This window comes from Cygnus olor, chromosome 3 (assembly GCF_009769625.2).
Source record: "Cygnus olor isolate bCygOlo1 chromosome 3, bCygOlo1.pri.v2, whole genome shotgun sequence".
NCBI classification, from domain to species: Eukaryota; Metazoa; Chordata; class Aves; order Anseriformes; family Anatidae; genus Cygnus; species Cygnus olor.
The window spans coordinates 101,292,757-101,311,670 of record NC_049171.1 but is presented as its reverse complement, the minus strand read 5'-3'; the positions used below and the strand labels follow the sequence as shown (position 1 = coordinate 101,311,670).

At 39.0% G+C, this 18,914-nt stretch overlaps 1 protein-coding gene across 1 annotated transcript in view; it reads right to left on the bottom strand.

Annotated features, from left to right (window-relative positions):
• USH2A (usherin) overlaps positions 1 to 17,074 on the bottom strand; it is a 420,079-nt gene extending 403,005 nt beyond the window's left edge. The window contains 2 exon segments of the mRNA XM_040551919.1: positions 861 to 1,540; positions 17,008 to 17,074. Of these exon segments, the coding sequence (XP_040407853.1) occupies positions 861 to 1,345 (485 nt within the window). The 5' untranslated portion in view covers positions 1,346 to 1,540; positions 17,008 to 17,074.
• Between the last annotated feature and the right edge of the window lie 1,840 nt (positions 17,075 to 18,914).

Here is an 18,914-nt window from a genome sequence, read left to right as displayed (position 1 = left end):
GAACATCATTATTTTAATTCTAGGGTAAGTTAAAAGAATAAGTGTAAAAACATTTCTGATATATACTCTGAAATGTATTATAATTTGTGTGTTTCTGCATAACCAGGGCAAGGCATAGGAGGCTCTGCATTTTACAATAGATGGAACTTTTTTTTGCAGGATCTGTAATGCAGTTTTCCAAAAATCCAAGTTCTTCATTATAGTAAGGCCCAGTCAAGCTGAAAGACCACTCCAACTGTCATATTTGCTAGAAACGTGACCTGTAGGCACACGAGAGGGAACACCTAGTGAAACTTCATTAACAAAAGATTCCACTACTCGAACTGCTAAAGTAGTAATATGATCGCTAATTCAGTCAAGATTGCCCAGGTCTTCCAGAAAAAAAAAAAAAAAAGATGGTCAGTCATCTATAGCTCTAAAATATTCATTTTGGGAATGAACTTCATCTGGGGTTTTTCCTCATTTTTTATGAAGTAAAATTGCACTGGGAGATTCCTAAATTTTTAGGTTATTTTTTTCCATCTTGAAAGAAGCAACATCCCCGACATTTTTCTAGCAGCTTGTAGAAGAACAAATGTGAACTAGAAATACAAATTCAGATTTTTAAGAAAAGCCATGTGTGTTATATGTAAATAGTTCCCACTGCAAGCAATGGCACTACCATCTGAGTCAACGCTACTGAAACCAAGCCTACTCATCCTGACATTTGCAAAGACTCCAACCTAAATACAGCTTTAAAACGTCATAGTTTCTCACTGTACCTTTTTAAAATTTTAAATAGCTTGCTAATAATGATCGTGACTGCAATGATCAATTTTTTTAAGAGCACCAGGAAAGTAAACACCTTCAGTACTACTTACATTACACCTTCTTGCTCAGGTTTCAACCATACAGTTAACGTAAATGAAGCTGTCAGCCTCAGTAAACGGGGAGTAGAGAAACAATCCTTGTGATTATGAAAAATAAAACTTGAAGCATTGCTGAAGGACCCCGGATGCAAGTCCTTTTTGTCCTCTGTGACACAGGTACCAAGGCCTTCAGGAAGAAGCAGTTTGTAGGAAGAAGGTGATGACCTGTACGGGCATTCTTGAACACAAAACCTCTGGGTGCAAGACATAATACTTTCAACAGCTACTGAGCTATGACAAAAAGTACTTCGGTCTGGCAGCCCACAGGTGGCTTGAGTTGGCACAACTGACACGTTCTTGAAAGCTCCCACATTTTCAAGTCTAGGGAAATGTCCCTGAGAGCTGACCAACACAAAGGAGTCATAATAAATTAAGATTAATGTTTCAATAGCATGAAACAAGACACGACACCTCAAGGAAAGAGCCCAGCAATTCATGTTTACAAAAAAGCTCCTCCTGATTAAAGCATCTGTAAATAAATAATGATGTCCATGTCGGTAGCAATGTCCTCAGGTGGTATACTTTAAGAGTTTATGTAGCGTTTCATCTCCAAAACACCAATGCAAGGACTCGGTCGCAGGGGACATCTATGTCTTCTGGCCAGCAAAATGCACATGGATGACAGCTAGAATCTGCAAACCACAGAAAACAGACACTGTCTGTAGGAAGAATGTGATGTTTCTCACCAACAGAAGCGATACCCCACTAGGAACTTAAAAGACCTGAATACTTCCTTCAACATTCAGTCAGCAGACCAACCTGCATGCCCTGGCTAGCTCTCTAAATGAGGTGAAGTGGCCTTGGCCTGCTCGAGGCCGCACAGGTTCACGGCCACACGCTATTTAATCCAGATCCACTGTAGTACACAAAGCAGACACACAGCTTTGTACCTTAAGGCGATGAGTGCCAAGCACTGCATGAAACCCCAGCATGCGAGCCAGGCACACTTGAACGTCTTTGCTCATAGTTTCAAGCCAGTTCACAGAATTTCACGTTTAAACCCCCCAGCGCTTACCTCAGCTTTACACTGCTAGCTGTAAGCTGCTCGGCCTCATCCCGCTCAGCGCTATTTTAGGGTCACCGCTCCTCCAGCACCCGAGCCCGCCTGCGCCCCGCCACGCCACCCAGCCCACCGCACGCCCAGCACCCTGCTCAGCCCTCCGCAAAGCCTCTTAACGCCGCGCTCCCCATCTGTCCCGTGAGGGTCTAGTGGCAGACACCTGCCCTGACATCCACCGACAGGCACCCCGGCTGCCCATAAATAAGTGGATTTCCCGTTATTTACCGTACCCAGAGGGAGAGGCGAGGAGAACAGCGCAGCGGCTGCCTCAGCAGCGCCACGGCCTCCCCGCCCAGCACCTACCGCCCTCTGAGGCACCAGCACCCGGGCTCCTTGCTCCCCCCGCCCGACTCTCAGCTGTTACACACACACAGCCCTCCCCCAGGGCTTAAAAAAAAAAAAAAAGCTCTCGGGAAGCCGCGGCACTGCCACTATGAAATATTTAACACAGCCGTTGGCAGCGAGCCGCCTCCTCAGGGTGCTGGCAGCCTGAGGCAGGGTGCCCCATTTGTTGAGTTCAGCCCTTCAGAGAAAGCAATAAGTCTGTCATCTCTTCCCTCTTTTCTCTGCTTTTAGGGTTGGCTAAGGGCATAAGCCTGTATTTCAGTGAATTCATACCATTTTACCAGCATTTAAAACACCACCAACCTTCGCAACCTTCTGTGATGTTACAGCTCTGATGAGTTTCAGCACTTTGTCCTACCCATGCTAGGTGCACAGCCTGCATTAAACTACTAGGAGCTGCATTAAGATCCAAAGGTGCATGGGATGTGCCTACACCAACCTTTTGTGTAGGGACTTCAAAACACCCAGTGTGGTTACAGTAATAGTTTTCTTCAAAGCAAGCATAAAGAAGATACGTTGTCAGGACCTTCAGACACTGACATAAACCTCATTTCTCTTTGGTATGGCTATGCAAAGCAAAGAAATGCAAAGCTGTCATCAATAAGCTAAGCATGAGCTGCAATAGGTTGTTCATATGTATTTCTGGACAAAGAAGCTCCAACTAATACAGCCCCATAGCACCTCTAAGTTTTATTTTTATTATAGGAGTTGTATGAGCTTCTACGTGACTAGTATCTTTCCTGACCATTTCATTGAAATAGCCTCCAGTATATAATCACCTTAGTATGTTTAGACTTCTGGAAACTACAGTGTCAAAACTCTTCAGCAACATAAACAACTGATAAGAAATGTTCCTGTCTTAACTCCTAATGTATTTTAACAAGTCCTTCCTCCTACATCAAGGAGGTTCCTCAATCATTCCTGGAACATCTGTGTTAATACAGGTCTTTTTCCTAAAGTCAAAAGAGAAATAGGAATTCCTAATAAAGTAACTTTGTCGAGTTTTCATGTTTTGGTCATCATTAAATATCATAGTCCTCCGGTCAAAGTTATCTTACCTAAGATATTCAGATATATATTAAAAAACCACATTGGTCACCACAAAAGAAATGTGGGGGGGGAGGAAGGAAGACACTTGTCTGAGGCATGGTGCAACACCACAGCACATGAAGTACCACATTAACATCTTAGTCTGCCATGATATAATGGAAAGAACATTTGCACATCAATAATAAAACAGATATTTTAGAACACAAAGTAAAGGAGGGAAGACTGGAAAGGATGGAAAACAATGTAGTAATAAAATCATTGAATGGTTTGGGGTTGAAAGGGACCTTAAAGTTTAGTTTCAACCCCCCTGCCACGGACAGGGAAACTTCCCAGTATATCAGGTTGCCCAAAGCCCCATCCAGCTTGGTCTTGAACACTTCCAGGGATGGGGCATCTATAATTTCTCTGGGCAACCTGTTCCAGTGCCTCACCATCTTCACAGTAAAGAACTGAATGAAGAGTTTCAAGAGTTTCCTCCTAATGTCTGATCTAAGTCCCTCACCATCTCTCCTGTGGACCCCCTTCAGGTACAGGAAGGCCACTAAGAGGTCTTCCCTTTCACAATCCCTTTTGAATAATATTTTAATTAGTAGGGATCAAAGTCATGACAACTAATCGCAATAAGTTTTGCCTTCTGCTGATAAATGTTTTGAAAAACTGAAGAATTTTTTGGTATATCCAAGGACTGTTTCATTTTTGCAAATACTTTATACCAATATTCTCTTGCATGTGTGCAGTGTTGACCAGTCACCTGTTACTGTTTTGGGTATTTTGTGAAGTGACCTATGTAGACTAACCCACACAGCACGACTTTCAAAGATTAGGCTCAACCATACAATTCAAAATTCACTTTCAGTGAATATTCATAAAGATTAGTTTTTATGAGTGCTTTTTCTCATAAAACTATACCATTTGAATATTTGCAGGAAATTAACATAAAAGATCCATTTGCATAGCCAAGTCAATATTTATTTCAAATTTAACTGTCTAGCAAAATTATTTTTTCCAATATTTTACAAGTAATAATAAAACTACAGTACAAGTACATTTTAATAGCTGGAGGGGAGTTGATCATAACAATCCAGAAATAATTAACAACTTATGTTTTAAAGGGGAGGAAATTCTGTATAAGCCAGTGAAATAAATATTAGAGTAAAATTTTCTGAAAGCACAGGAGGAGGTGGCAAGTATTTTATAGAGCTGTTAAGAGCCTTTTAACAGCTTTAGAAGTACAGTACATCACATAGCTTATTTTAGCACCAAAACTTTCTTTGTTACTAGAACAGCAGAAATAAAGTAATCTTCTAGGCAACAAGTTTTACAGGCTTCTTTCTCTTGAAAATAATCAGCTAGACTGTGCATCTCCACACAGTAAATCCAGTGAAAGGAAACCTCTGCAAGGACTGCTTTACAGATACGTTCTTTTGTATGACCGCAATGGACTGCCCAAGCACGAAGGGCCATCCTATACAGCTGAAGCACTTGGGATCTAATAATTGACCTTTCTTCTCCCCACAAATTCCTTCTATCCCAACATACAGTAAATATTTACATTTTAATTATTCACTAACAGTGATTCTGGGATCGTACAACACTCACTTTTTCTCAGACTCATCAGAAAATACATCCTTTTACAATAACTATTTTGTGGACCCTCCCAAATCCATTAATCCTCCACTACTGAACATCCAACCATGTATTCCCCACAACCCTTCTCCCATTTTTAAAAGCATCTCCAAGCAATTCACTGCCCTACTGTAACCTTTGCCCTGTTCCCCAAATCAGCCAGTTACCTACTTCTGTAAACCAATTTTGTTTCCTCCACAGCTTTTCCCCACTCAAGCCACCATATGCCTTTCTACTGTTTTCAAGCACAGGTAATGTCTACATAATACCTTCTTCCCTGATGCCTGTTCTCTACACATTTTCTAATCCATCCTCTGGCCTCCAACCCTTTCATTACATCATCTGTACCTAATCAATTTTGTTTTCATCAACTGATTATCAACACCTTCTGAAGACTTTCAGTCAAATCACTGCTCCTATCCTTCATTTTCCTTTAAACCTTCTTTAATTCTTTATTCCATAGCTGCTTTACCAGGCAGCCCCTTCTATCCTCTTCTGCCCTTATCATTAAGCAACAAGCATACTGCTCAACCTTGAGCATTCAACTCTCACATCTCTTGCCCCAAGCCTTCCTTCAGCAAAACATGATTCCACATCTTCTGCCAAATTTTCATTCCATTCTAGCTCTGCACTTCCTCCCCTTCTCGCTGTTTGGGCTCAGTTACAGTCAACGTCTTCAGCACAGCCTCCAGGGAACAGCAGAGCAGCCAGACTGCTCCCTCCCATTAGGGGAAGTGGTCAAACAACCAGCAAAAATTCTATGAAGAAACTTGCACTTGAAACCTGACAGAAGTGACAGCCCCCATTTCAACTGTCAGATTCATCAAAAGATGTATTTATTCTGAAAATTCTTTATTTTCAGAAATGATAAAATTGATTTCCAGTGCTTTCTTAAAGAAAATGACACTGAGTTAGCATATTCATATTGATAAACTGGAAATTTACATTTGGATTTGTCCCAGAGTTTCATAGTTACATGGTTTTCTGAAGACAGATGAACCAGGTATGAGAATGAGGACTGCACTGTACAGTATAAGCATAATCATTTCTTCCCTGAATGTGTTCAAATTCTGCTTTTTCTTCCTAAAAAGCTGTTTCACAGTTCTCATAACTCTTCCCTTGGCTTTATCATCTCTTTTGCCTAACAACCTGTACTTGGAGAGGGAATCTTCATCAGGAAGTGTAGTGATAGGACAAATGGTCATGGCTTTAAATTTTTAAAAAAAAAGGTAGGTTTAGATAAGATACGAGGAAGAAATTCTTTTCTATGAGGGTTCTGAGGCACTTGAACAGGTTGCCCAGAGAAGCTGTGGATGCCCCATCCTTGGAAGTGTTCAAGGCGAGGTTGGATGGGGCTTTGGGCAGCCATGGCAGGGGCTTTGGAACCAGATGGTCTTTAAGGTCCCCTCCAACCCAAACCATTCTGTGATACTATGATTCTTTTTCTCCTTCAGCTTCCAAACTCACTTCACAGCCCCTCCTGCTGCATCTTTCAAGCACTACAGTAAATTCACTTATTTATCATACCCAAGGATATGCTTCTTACCCAGCCATTTTCATCCTATTTGCTTCTGTAAGGATCTTACCCCTTTCTATTCAGATCAGCTCTTCTACCAGCATCAAATCCTTCAAACTTTTATCTTCTGCCCTCAGAACCCTTATTTCCCATTAGGGTCTTCTGCTTTTCTACACATACCTCTCTTCACATCACACTGTCCTCACCAGTTCCCCCACCTTTTGTTTTCCGTGTTTCCTTAATCAGCTTCCCTTCCCTGGGATTTTGCACCCTGAAATTGCCTCAGATTAATAGTTCTGTGGTAAGCCCTCAAGTGCTCTCCATCTTCTGTAAGTCTTAAGGGATAGACATGGAAGAAAAACTCCAGAGCTGTGACAGTTATTGCTGTGCTTTGCCTTGTGGCTGGGGAAGTAGACCTAGTAAGGGCAGGTTAGAGCCTTCACCAGCTACAGGGTAGAGTTACACAGCCCCTCTTGCCTATACAGGACACATTCAAGATCTCCTCATGTGGGAGCAGCAATTAAACCCTTCCTGCTGCACCAGCGAGACCCGTGATGACCAGAAAGAGCAATGGACACATGGGAGGATCTGCCCTGTCTCCCCACGTGCTCCCCTCTGGGAGGAACTAAGAAACAACCATGTTGGTCATAGGCCTGTTTTCTTCCCTTCCTCCTAGCCCATTACAGCTCACCTGTGCCAGCACACTGCAATATTGACTTCTCAAGCAAGTTTTCCCTTTGAACGATTTTCAGCAATCAAATCCGACTTGCTCCCCAAGCACTGAAAGCTCAGGGCTGCCTTGGGAACATAGTTCAGCTGACTTCAGGTCCCCTCTCCACTTCAAATCAACATGGAGCAAGAACTGAACCGTCAGTGCGATTTTGCTCCTAAGTTTCCCTGTTTTATATGTGCCATCTTTCAAATGCATTCAGTGCCTGTAGAAGCCACATGCTTTTCTTTAAAGTAGCAATTCCTGTGCTCCTGGCACTTTACTTCAAGAATCATTTTAAAAGTGTGTTGCATTTAAAGAGACAGTGGTCTCCCTAGAGCCACTGAGTTAAACTCGTTACATTTCCACTTGTAAGTGAAGCACATTAACATTATTCATCATCTTAACTCTCAACTGTTCATTATTCCCAGTTATCATCCACAGGTATTACTTCTGCTGTAACAGCATACACATTGTTGCATCAAGTAATTCCGTGCACTCACTCTATACTGTAAATTCTGAGGAGCATTAGCATCCACTGTAGGATTATGTGCTTCTATAGAATTGTAGGGTAAGTATAGGCTAGTTTAAAACAAATAAATGGACATCCTTCTCATAATAAAATTCAGATGTTAGATTAAGGGAAGCTATCTGAAGAAGAAAGAAAACAGTGAGAAAATACAAATTCTAATCAGATCTCAGAAGTAACTGTGCATGTCTGTGTTTTAGTTTCCTTATCTGCAAGTTGAGAAGATGGATATTCAGTTTAGCAAAGCACTATAAGAAGTGCAGGAAAACACAAAATAACAAAGAATTACAAAGTGCAGAAAAATTTCTGACTTAACCTATCAAATCCATCTTTTTCCTGAAGTTCAAGAAAATACTTGATTTAGTAGCTCAGACTAGATTTACTTAACAAAAAGATCAACTGTTAAAAGCCAAAAAACTTTATGATAGCTGTATCCTCCAACAGACTCAGCCCAGAAATGATGGAGGCCAGTCAATAATTAATATCCTGCGGCAAAACAAAGTAATAGCAAGAACATATATCTTTATAAAACTTTCCTATATAATCAGCTAAAATAAAAATGGTATCAATAACAGGAAAATACAATCCAATAGTCACAGCAATGAACCATGGATTTGCATATCCACTGGTGAATATGATCTGAAGGAGAAAGACTAGGAAGTCCTCTAAAACACAGTACTAAAGCACAGTAAGAGAAGTACAATGGTGACTGTAGAAGTACTTTTGGTTTTCTCCACAGAGCTGTCAGTGGAGTAGCTCTTAGAGGACAGGTTGATTTAACCTCATTTTAATTTAATCATAAACGCAAATCTAGAAAACATGATAAGCAAGTCCAGTGGGAGATAAGGACACAGCACAGGAAGTATGTTAGTACAGTCAGAAAGAGAAGGTACAGCTAGATGTTGCAGCAGAGCCAATCTAACAGTTCACTGCTGCCCAAATGGGCAGTCCCACTCCACCCAGAAGATTTAGCAGATTGAATCCACTCACCAAGGAGTCAAGTGAGTGCCAAAATTGGGTAGAATGGTATTACAAAGATGATCACCCATTCTAACCACAGCAAGCTTTTAAATAGTCTCAGTCTGCCTCAAGGAAACATCCCAAATTCTGTATTTTTTTGATTTTTAAAGTCTCCTTCCAAGGCCAGAATTAGTAATAATTTTTGAACCAGTTTCACAGACTAAGGCACGATTTTTAGGACATTATGCTTCCTCCTGTCTTTGTCCTTCCCAGGAGCTGTAGAAGGAAAGAGGCCTCAGAGAGTTTTAAGCTTCTACAGGCCACTAAAAATTAGTAGCTAAGTCAAAGCACGATAACAAAATTTGTTATACTGCTGTTGGAGAAGGAGACAGAAGTCAGTTACGATACATTTTTCAGCAATACCCAGCCCATCTGTAATTACACACATCTCCTTGACAAGACATAGCACATGATGTCCAGGACCTTAACAGATACATCAGAAGACAGAGGAACAGGGACAGAGTGAGTGCGTAAGAGAAATAGGACATCAGTAGGAAACAGGAGAAAAAGAGGAAAAAAAGGCAAAAGTGTTCCATTTGTTTTGTGGGACTCAGAACTACTTAACACCATTATCACTATTGTCACGATCATCCTAATGAATATGCAGAAGTGCCAGTGTAATTTTCAGGAGTATGCAAAAAATGCAAACAATTTGGTACAGCCTCAGTCCAATTTAGTACTCCTTGAAGTCTGAGGAAAGGTAAATGATAATATCCTAGTTTCCTAAAGGGAAATGGAATAAACTGTATGTACACCAATATGCTCAAACCGATGCATCTGAAGACTGAGCAAAGTACTGCTTTAGTTGTATCAAAATAGCTGAACCAATGAAGCCAACGCTTATAGAGAAGGTTTAAATAACAATCAATGATCCCTTGCACTTTGCACATAATTTTTATTAAATATATGTATATATTTTAATCAAGCTCATTAGATTAATTCAATTTTTATAAATTTTATACATTTTTCTTGCAGAATTGGTCCCAGAGCAATGAAAAACATCAGTCTCAAGTGAGAGGTGCTAAATAGCTAGGGGTTTCTATAGCCTCAGCTACACATCTGTAGTCTTAGACAGGGACTGGACAGAGAAGTCTCATCCCATTATGACAGACTGCAAAGGAAAGTGACAGCTGAATTCACAGGAAAAGCCTCAAGACCAATGAGGACACATGACTTGGCTTGGGCCCAAGCAACAGCGTTGAGGCTTAAATCCTCTCATTCAAGGACACCTTGACAAAGACCACACAAACGTCACTGTGCCTTTCAGCATTTGAATATTTAGGATAAAGAGAAGTATTTATCATTATCTTCAACACAATTAATGTTAACTTTTATAAATTTTACCAAGTAACACTAAAGATACCAGCATTATAGCTGCATAACATAAATATAACAGAATAAATGAGAAAGTAGCATTGTACTACAGTCAGGGTCAAAATGATTATTAATCAATCATCTGCGTACTTAAAGTGTTCAATTCACTTCCCAGTGACTAAAATAGAATCCAAAATTCCTTTGCATATACCCTGCTTCTGATGAAATTAATTTACAGAAGAATGCAATTTTTTTTCAATTAATCTTTACAAATTTGCTGAGAACTAATTCTTGAACAAGAAACAGAAGCATCCACTTTAAAGTTTAAGACTTGCTAAAAATTAACTCAGCCCTATAAACATGACTGATACATGCTTCCTTGTTTTTTTTCTAAGCATTTTCCTGTACATTCAGCCTTTTGACACTTTCCTATGCCACAGAATTTTTAAACAATTAAAATGATTCAGTTTTTAAAATGATTTTATTTTGAAGTTTGTCCAGCTCTCAGCATATCAATTCAGTGTTGCCAGAGCTAGAAAAATTAACAAGTCCTTCAGAATACTCATGCATAAGGCACTGTATTTAGAAGAAAGCAAAACATAATGACTTCAGTAGTCCACCCTAGAATTCTGCTATTATGAATGACAAATAACTGCTGATATTCATTTCTAGCTTCAGCTAGAGATAATATTAAATTGTATTTAAATAATCTATTATGTATACTTTTTAGATACAGTTCAGTTTATAAGCTTGTTCGCAAAGATCTGTCCTAGCTGCAGCTCTGATCTTGCCAGCCACCCTGCAAGGACTGAACTTTGGTCTTCTGTTGAGGCTTACTAAATTTTCAGGAGAGACAGTAAGTGACATTGAGGTTCAAATGAAGAGATGACATGTTGGGGACTTCTTACCTTTGACAGTTCATTATTTGTCAGTATACAGTGGATCATCTACATCTCATCATTACTAGTGTTCTGGGATTTTTACTCTTTAAAAAAAAGAAGTGAATAAATTAACTTAGGAGAAACTTAATCAAAGTTTGTTGGCAGTTTTTAATCCTTTTGAACCAGCTTGGTTCCAGGTACAATTATTTCGAACTTATATTTTCGACCAAAAACAAAGATGTAAAGCTATTTTAAAACACTTTTTTCCTCCTTTTTGGTGAATGCAAAGAAAAGTGTTGGTAATACAGAAAGACATATTTAGTTATTAGCAAAAGCATGAGTAACTACTAGAGTTCACCCAATGTCTAGCAAAAGTAAGACTTCACTGCCATCATGCGCAGAGCATTAGATTGTTCTTCTAATGGTCGCTGCTAACTATAGGACAGTCTAAGGCCACACCTCTTACAGTTCTGGCAAGATCATTTTGAAATCACATTTCCCATCATGAAATGTGTCATTAACTTGCTGTACAGATCTAAGAAAATATAGTACCAATCCAATATAACTTGCATAATAAAATAAAGTTTATAGTTAAAATTTGTCATAATCAGTTTATTTTACACAACATGGTGCTGTTTGCCTGGATATCCCCCCCCAAAAAAAGAAATTTTGGCCTGAAACAACTGCCATTCATGGTTCAGTATTACAGATGTGTCCCATCTTCAATCAAGTTATTTATATGAGGCTGAAAATCTGTCAAAATTCTTGCTCAGAAGAACAGGAGAACATAAAATTGACATCAATAGCTGTAGCATTTCTATAGACATTTTGATTCAGAAGTCATGATCCAAGAAGATATGTTTGAGCTCAGAAATCTTAAAACAATGTGGAATCTGGGGAGCTGATTCAAGTCTTAAAGGTTTCAGGAAGCAGTCCACGATATTGACACAGTACCTCCAGTTCACACAAATCAGGACAACATAGACAACCCAGCAGAGGAGTTGTTTGATTTTTCTTATTTCAACTACTGAACTGTCATGTTTAGTGTCAAAGTAAAATTGCATGTACAGTCAGAGATGTGTTCTTTCTCTTGACAGATTCACAAATTAGTGCAATAGCCACTGAAGGCAGAAATGGCCAAACAACTAAGACCAGAATCAGCTGCTGATGGAAGCTTCAGCTTTTTTTTTAGTCTAATATGTATGACTCTTCTCACCTTCCATGTGCTGACCTATAGGAGATACTGTTCCTGCACAGAAAACTTCAGTTTGAAATTTATTCCTGCTGTATAATGCTGAAGTGGAACCCACTTCCATAAAGTGGATTGATAATGTTTTCTGGGCACCTGCTTACAGAAAGAATAAATAGAAGTGTACTGGAGTGAAGTGCCTGCTCCCCCCAAAACCGATAACACATTTTGTCATACACTTCTCCCAGTATCAGGCCTGGCCTCTCTCTCCTTAGCCTCTGGAAAGAGGCATTTACTTTTGCCAGTGCTCCTGTGCTCCTTCATATTTGAAAGAGGATGAAACCTCCTTGTAGACAGACAAAATAAAAAAGGAACTAACAAGATACAGTGCCTTGTCTTCTCCCTGTTCCATTCACTAACTCCCAGTCTTTTTATTTTGAGCATTTTCTTTAAAGAATTGTTTGTAGAAAGTGCCTGCTAGTCTTCAGTGTTCATAACCAACATGTCAATCTCTTGTAGTCAAGAACTGTGATTCTTCTCCCTGCCATGTAAAGTTCCTGAGGGTGTCCACTGATACATCAGGCAAGCCTGAACTAAACCACCGAGAGCAACACATAAAAAGAGCAGAAATAACATGAGGAGCAGGGGCTTGAGTGTGTTTGTTTCATATGAGGCCATGAAGCCATATATTCCTGACTCTAAAAAGCGTATGCAAAACACTACTAGTTTGATAAGTAGGACACATTTATACAAATATGAATAAAACACTGAGCAACACAAAATTGACTGGAACCTGTTTGATATTTTAGCCCACAACGACAGCTGACAGTAGTGATAGAGAACTTCAAAGATGCTGAAAACCTTCCTTTTGAAGCTGCCAAGCTTAGCAATAGCTTTATTATATAAACTGTCTCCTACCCCAAGAAAAAAGTGCACACATTGAAAGCTTATTGACTGTACCGCAAATGAATACGGACCTAGAATATTCATGGATAGTATGCCAAAATGATTTAGCCCTGATATATAAGGCTTATCTCTGTATAACTAACTCAGTCCATGTTTTCTCAGCCTTTTACTTCTCTTTTGAAAGCCAGCAAGGGGAAACAAGTAACAAAAGGTTTTATGATGAGCAGATCTGCTCAGTGGAAATGACTTTATTTGGATACTTGTTTTGCCTCCCTTACTGAGGTATCTTAACTGAGTCAATTTACCTTTGTACAAGTACCACACAGGTCACCAAATCAAACTGGATCAGGATGAACCAGAGAACAAGAAATGAAATATTTGCATCATCTAGCATCAAAAACTTTCCAAAAATGCATGTGCAGGACTGTAGTAATAAGCTCATATATTCCTTTCCCACTTGAGCTTAAATATTAAGCATACTGGTATTTACCAGTACCCTAATTCATAAGGGGAGAATGTTAAGAACCGTGGAATAAGCCTCAACTGAGTGACCGGAGTTGGGTGAGGTTATAAGAGTTAAATACATGATGAATAGGTTTATATGCCTTTTGTTCTGAGTTCAGATAGAGGGGCTCTCCCGAGGGGTAATTTAGTCCACCTAAATTAGGTTCCTTTTGAGAAGAGTCCAGGGAAGAAGCCAAGCTGCTGCGTCTGGTCCTGAAAGACTCTCTTCTGAGATCTGTATCTTGATTTCCTCACATGAATACTAATTTGTCAGAGGTATATTTTAATCATATCTATGTTCTAAAACCCTATACCTGTATGAGATTACCTTGTTCTCTGAATCAACCACACAATTCTTTAGTGCATTTTATGTTTAGAAGTTTAATACTGTAATAAATATTAAGAAATTTAGCCAACTATCTGAGACAAAGATAGCTAATTTCTATTAACTTTGGACTACATAGAAACAATACTTAACTACAATATATTTTTTCCTTCCACAACTGATTAATTTATCATAGAATCTTAAATAATATGAATTTTGGAAGTTCCTAATTTAAAACTTATTTTGAATAGTTACAGACTAGCTCTTCAACTAGCATAAAGACAGCACAGTATTACTATTCTCACCAAACCATGTAAACCATATCTGTTGGCTTTGAAGACTCCTACTGACTCAAATCACAGCTGAAGATGTTGCCCACAATTTAAAATCCACTGAAAAACATTAAAGCCTTCAAACTTGATATTTGCTTGTGTTCATGCTATAAAGCTCAATGACTATAATAGTCATGGAAAATTAACACTGAAGGGGCACAGACTAATTTAGAATGAATTTGTTTTAAACACGGATGAAGACAATTCATTTGCCTGATTGCCTAGAGAAATGAAGTTTTGAATGATGAAATTGAGGCCAGCTGTTGAGATAAAGGGAAACTCAGATAAAACTGGAGAAATATAAGGGTGAAGACAGGAGTCAGCAATGTGGAGAAAACTGTTCCATTTTTATATGGAAGAAGTCAAGAAAGTTCTTATAAAGAAATGTAAATTAAGTTACTAGAAATTTTCAGCATAAAAAGTCAGTGTGGATAAATTATTTTAAAAAATCTAGTTATGCTTCTGCTTCTTAACTACTTAGCAATCTTTCAACTAGACTATCAAAACATTGTTGTTTTTTTTTTTTTTCCATGTTTTTAATTTGCTGCTGGAACCAGATGCATTCAGCCTCTGTGCAGTGATCAGTCAGACACCAGGAGACTCCATCTCAGCACCCACATGTGCTTCTAAGAGGACTTTGTTTGCATGTAGATTGGTCACATTATCACTTCTCTTCTAGATCTTTAGCTTTACCACACATGAATCAGTTCAGGTCTGTTACATATCTTAGAGAAATTGGAGTCGGCTGGCCAGCTATCTGCAACAATAGGAACTGTCTGAGGAACTCAGCTTCCTTTTTTGCAGTCTGCATTTACACAAAGCCCATCAAATTGGCTGTGGTCATTATGAGCTTCTAATTAAACCTTTCTAAAGACAAGGTCACAGACAATTAAAAGGAGAAAAAAGCTTAGCAAAAGTAGCAGCTTGAGCTACCGGAAGCTTGCTTTTGAAAACCCTCAAATACCACAGAGCTTTTAAAACAAAAGCAGAGGCAAGATGCACTCTGCATTAAGATAGCCTCTTCCAAGTTGGCATATACAGTATGTGCTTCAGACACATTCTTCCCAAAACAAAAATCTTGCAGGAGATCTATCGTTAGCTTTCAAATAGGTGTACAAGTCAACAACATTTTGGTGAAATATATATATATTTGAAAGAATACTCATCCACTAATGCATACCAGAACCATAAGGCAGTTGTTTTATATAGTGACACTCATAGCACAAACCAGCTGCAATCGAAGAAGACACTTGATACTTTGGTTTGCAAGACAAGCTGAAAACACAATGCCTGACTAACATATGAAACAGTACCTTAAATCCTGAACAACGACTTAAGGAATAAAACAGCAAAATAAAATTATGCAGAGGTTAATCACCAGATGGGAGACGAGCATCCACACTTAGCAGCTAACATCATGAGGAAATCTGAAGGCCAATATGTGCAGACGCTACAGCAGATAAGGTAGCAGCAAGTAATCCTCACAATGAGATAATACAGCTTTCTCATATCATTATGATTTGAAAAAATATAGTAACTTCATTTGAAATATCAAAATCTAGTCAGCATAAGCTATAATATTAATATGGTGAGTAAAGAGAATAAATGGTTTCATCCTATTTAATCATAAATTTGGTTTAATGACCTTTATCTGATTATATGAGCAGCCCAAGCAAAAATATTAAATAAATAAATAGAATATTAAAAGATTGCTAGCAGATAAGCTGCTTGGAAATATCCAAATTAAATGCAGTTCAGGGAGGGGGGCCATGCTTAATGGTATATACATATTCACAATTCAGATGACTACACAGGTGCTCCAGCTGAGCCCCAAGCCCATTGCTGAAATCCTGTGAGAAACCTCCCAGTGGCATCCTACTGGGAACTAAAGGATTTTTCAGGTGAGATACTAGTTTGACCCTTAGTCAGAGTCAGCTTTCTCTTGTGAGAAAACCCAAAAAGCCTTATAACTCAAGGTATTCTTCTTTTCCTCTATACACAATATAATTGTAGTTTTCTAATGTGCTTGAACTTAAGAACAACGAAAAAAATCAAAGCTGTGTTCTTAAGCTTGTATTAAACAGTAAACAATGTGTTTCTTTTCCCAGGCAGAAGCATATTACTTCACACACACCGTGTCCAAGGAGTCCCATATATATATATTTTCTCAGCAATTGTACCAGCATGAAAGTACCACAGTTCCTTCAATTTTCTCCCTTCTTTACTTTTGTTCCCACCCTTCATTTTCTTAGCTGTGTGCAGTTACACCTTGACATTTAAAAAAAAAAAAAAAAAAAAGGCAAAATAACTTCCCAAGCACCACATTAAGCTCCATTGACATATCTGAGCAGGCAAAACATTGAAGTCAGTACTTCTACAAAAGACAGACCTTCACCATAAGTCAAGGTGCCTGCTAGCTTTCTAAACAGGCTTGATTAGTAAAACAAAAATACGTTATATATAAGTTCTCAAATGCAAGTGTTATCCCAGAATGACACTGGCTGTATGATCAAGACAGATAGTGTTTTATCCTGGCTTACAGATATATTTGCATCTAGAGTTCAAAATGAATATTTTATCCCATTGGCAAGTATAGAATCCATTTCTTAATGGGAAAAGAAAGTTGCGCCATTGGGTCTACCTTTGTCAAAGATTTATATCTCAGATACAGCAGAAAATAAGATATTGGAGACAAATAAGTGATCCTTAACATGGGCTAAAGCAATACCTTTGACTGACATTGTATCCTTGCAACTTTTCCAAGTCTAAACACTCTACAGGTGAGTACTCTACCTTGAATCTTTCCCAGATCCCTGAACTTAAGTTTCCACTCTTGGAGAGCTACCTACTCAGATCAAAACAGGGAAAGCAACTTCTTTCCTCACCAGCTGGTGATTTTCTAGAAGAGCAGAACCAATAAGCACTGCTGAGGCCTCCTAGCAGAGCTCAGCTGGGTGTGTTCAGGAGTAATTATTCTGTTGGAAAAGACCATCACCCTCCCCACCCCTACACTCCCATCCCCAATGAGGACACTCATCCTCCACTGCCCCCTAAGAGGTGCTCAGCTGAGGTTCATAATTTGCTAGATACATATCTAATTTAAGACCAAATGCAAGCCTATACAAGAGAGTATGTGACAGGTGCATGGTATTTTGCTGAAGAATTTTTGCTTTAATTGTAGCAATAGGTTTCTGGTAGCAGAATATCTATATCGAAGGCTCAGTCTTACACAGCACAAAACATTATCTATGCAGTAAGAACCAGAAAGCATTATGTATTTCATTATACATTTAATCTTGAAGTATCATATTAAAAATTGAACATCCTCACATTTGTGTAGAATAAGGAAAAATCAGTTCTGATACAGAAAAATGAAACCCAGACTTCTATGGAAAAGCATCCTCCTGCCCTCCTTTCTCATCAATATCCCTCACTTGCCCTTCCATATCTCTTAAGTCACCCTGACCATAACTTCAGCCTCCTTCCTTGGCTTTTACAGGCAGTTTCTCTGAAACATCTTGCCCACCAATTGCCAGTCAACAAGCCAAAGAAATCAACGCAGAGCTTCACACTTCCTGTCAGAGAAGACAGTAATTTGAGCTTTTCCTTCTGACTGTTAAATATAATGAAACTCGTCAGAAGTATTTCCAAGATTTCTACCCTCTTCTGTTCCCCCTGCCAGTGGGGGGACACTGGCTTATGAGAGTAGATGGAAACTGTCACTGTCTTAAGCCTTATAGTTTAAGGCAGCCAAGTTTGATCCTTACCTACACTGCAAGAGCAGATGTTGAATGCTTTCTAGCCTTTGTGGCCTAGTGAATGTATTTGTTTGGGGAAAATATAAATGACAAATTGACTTTTAGATTAATGGCTACCATATTGGTAATGTACAAATCACTTTTAGCAGCCAATATTAACTTGGTAAAGAGAAGCTTGCTAACTGCTCTTTAATTAAGTACACTTAATGACCATAAGGGGATTAGTAGTCTTGTCTGATAATCAATAAGCATGGCAAGATTGCTGCCCCATAGACAGGGGCTAGAGGACAAAATTAATCTCTGCAGATTAGTTCAACTTGGTTTGTTTACTAAGACTGTATCAAAATTACTTTAGTTTAATGTGTTCATAAAATAAAAACGTTTTACAAAATATTTTTTCTCATTTAGCCAGTGTTAAAATGGCACGTGTACTTGCTAAGAAAACACTATCTTGGGCAGTAGTTAGTGCGTATCAGTTCAGAAGAAATTTTAAAAAGATGAATACCCATGTTGCAGTCTCCAGAGAAAGCCAGAGACTAAAGCAAGTTACAAGGAACACAGTGCCTAGAAGACCCGGAGTGAAATGCCCCCACAAAACCACTCCCAGGAACAGGGGAACTCATCGTTGCTACTGCCTGAAGCCCCTGACCTGCATTGCCTTCACCTGCTTGCACATGGTTTTCCCTTCCACTTCTTGTTCAAGTTGAGGCCATTACAGAGGGCTATGAACAGCCATGGGAGAACCTGATCAAAATGTCTTTATTCTCAGCATAACCTGTTTGCTAACAGAAGGTAGCAAACTTCGCAGTTGAAACACTGCTTATTTCACATGATCACTTGAGGTGCTTCCACTCATCCATAGACGCACACCTTCCATGATCTGGTCTTTCTTAGTTCCCTGGAGAAACATATCATCTTCCCTCTTCTGCGCTCCACAAAATA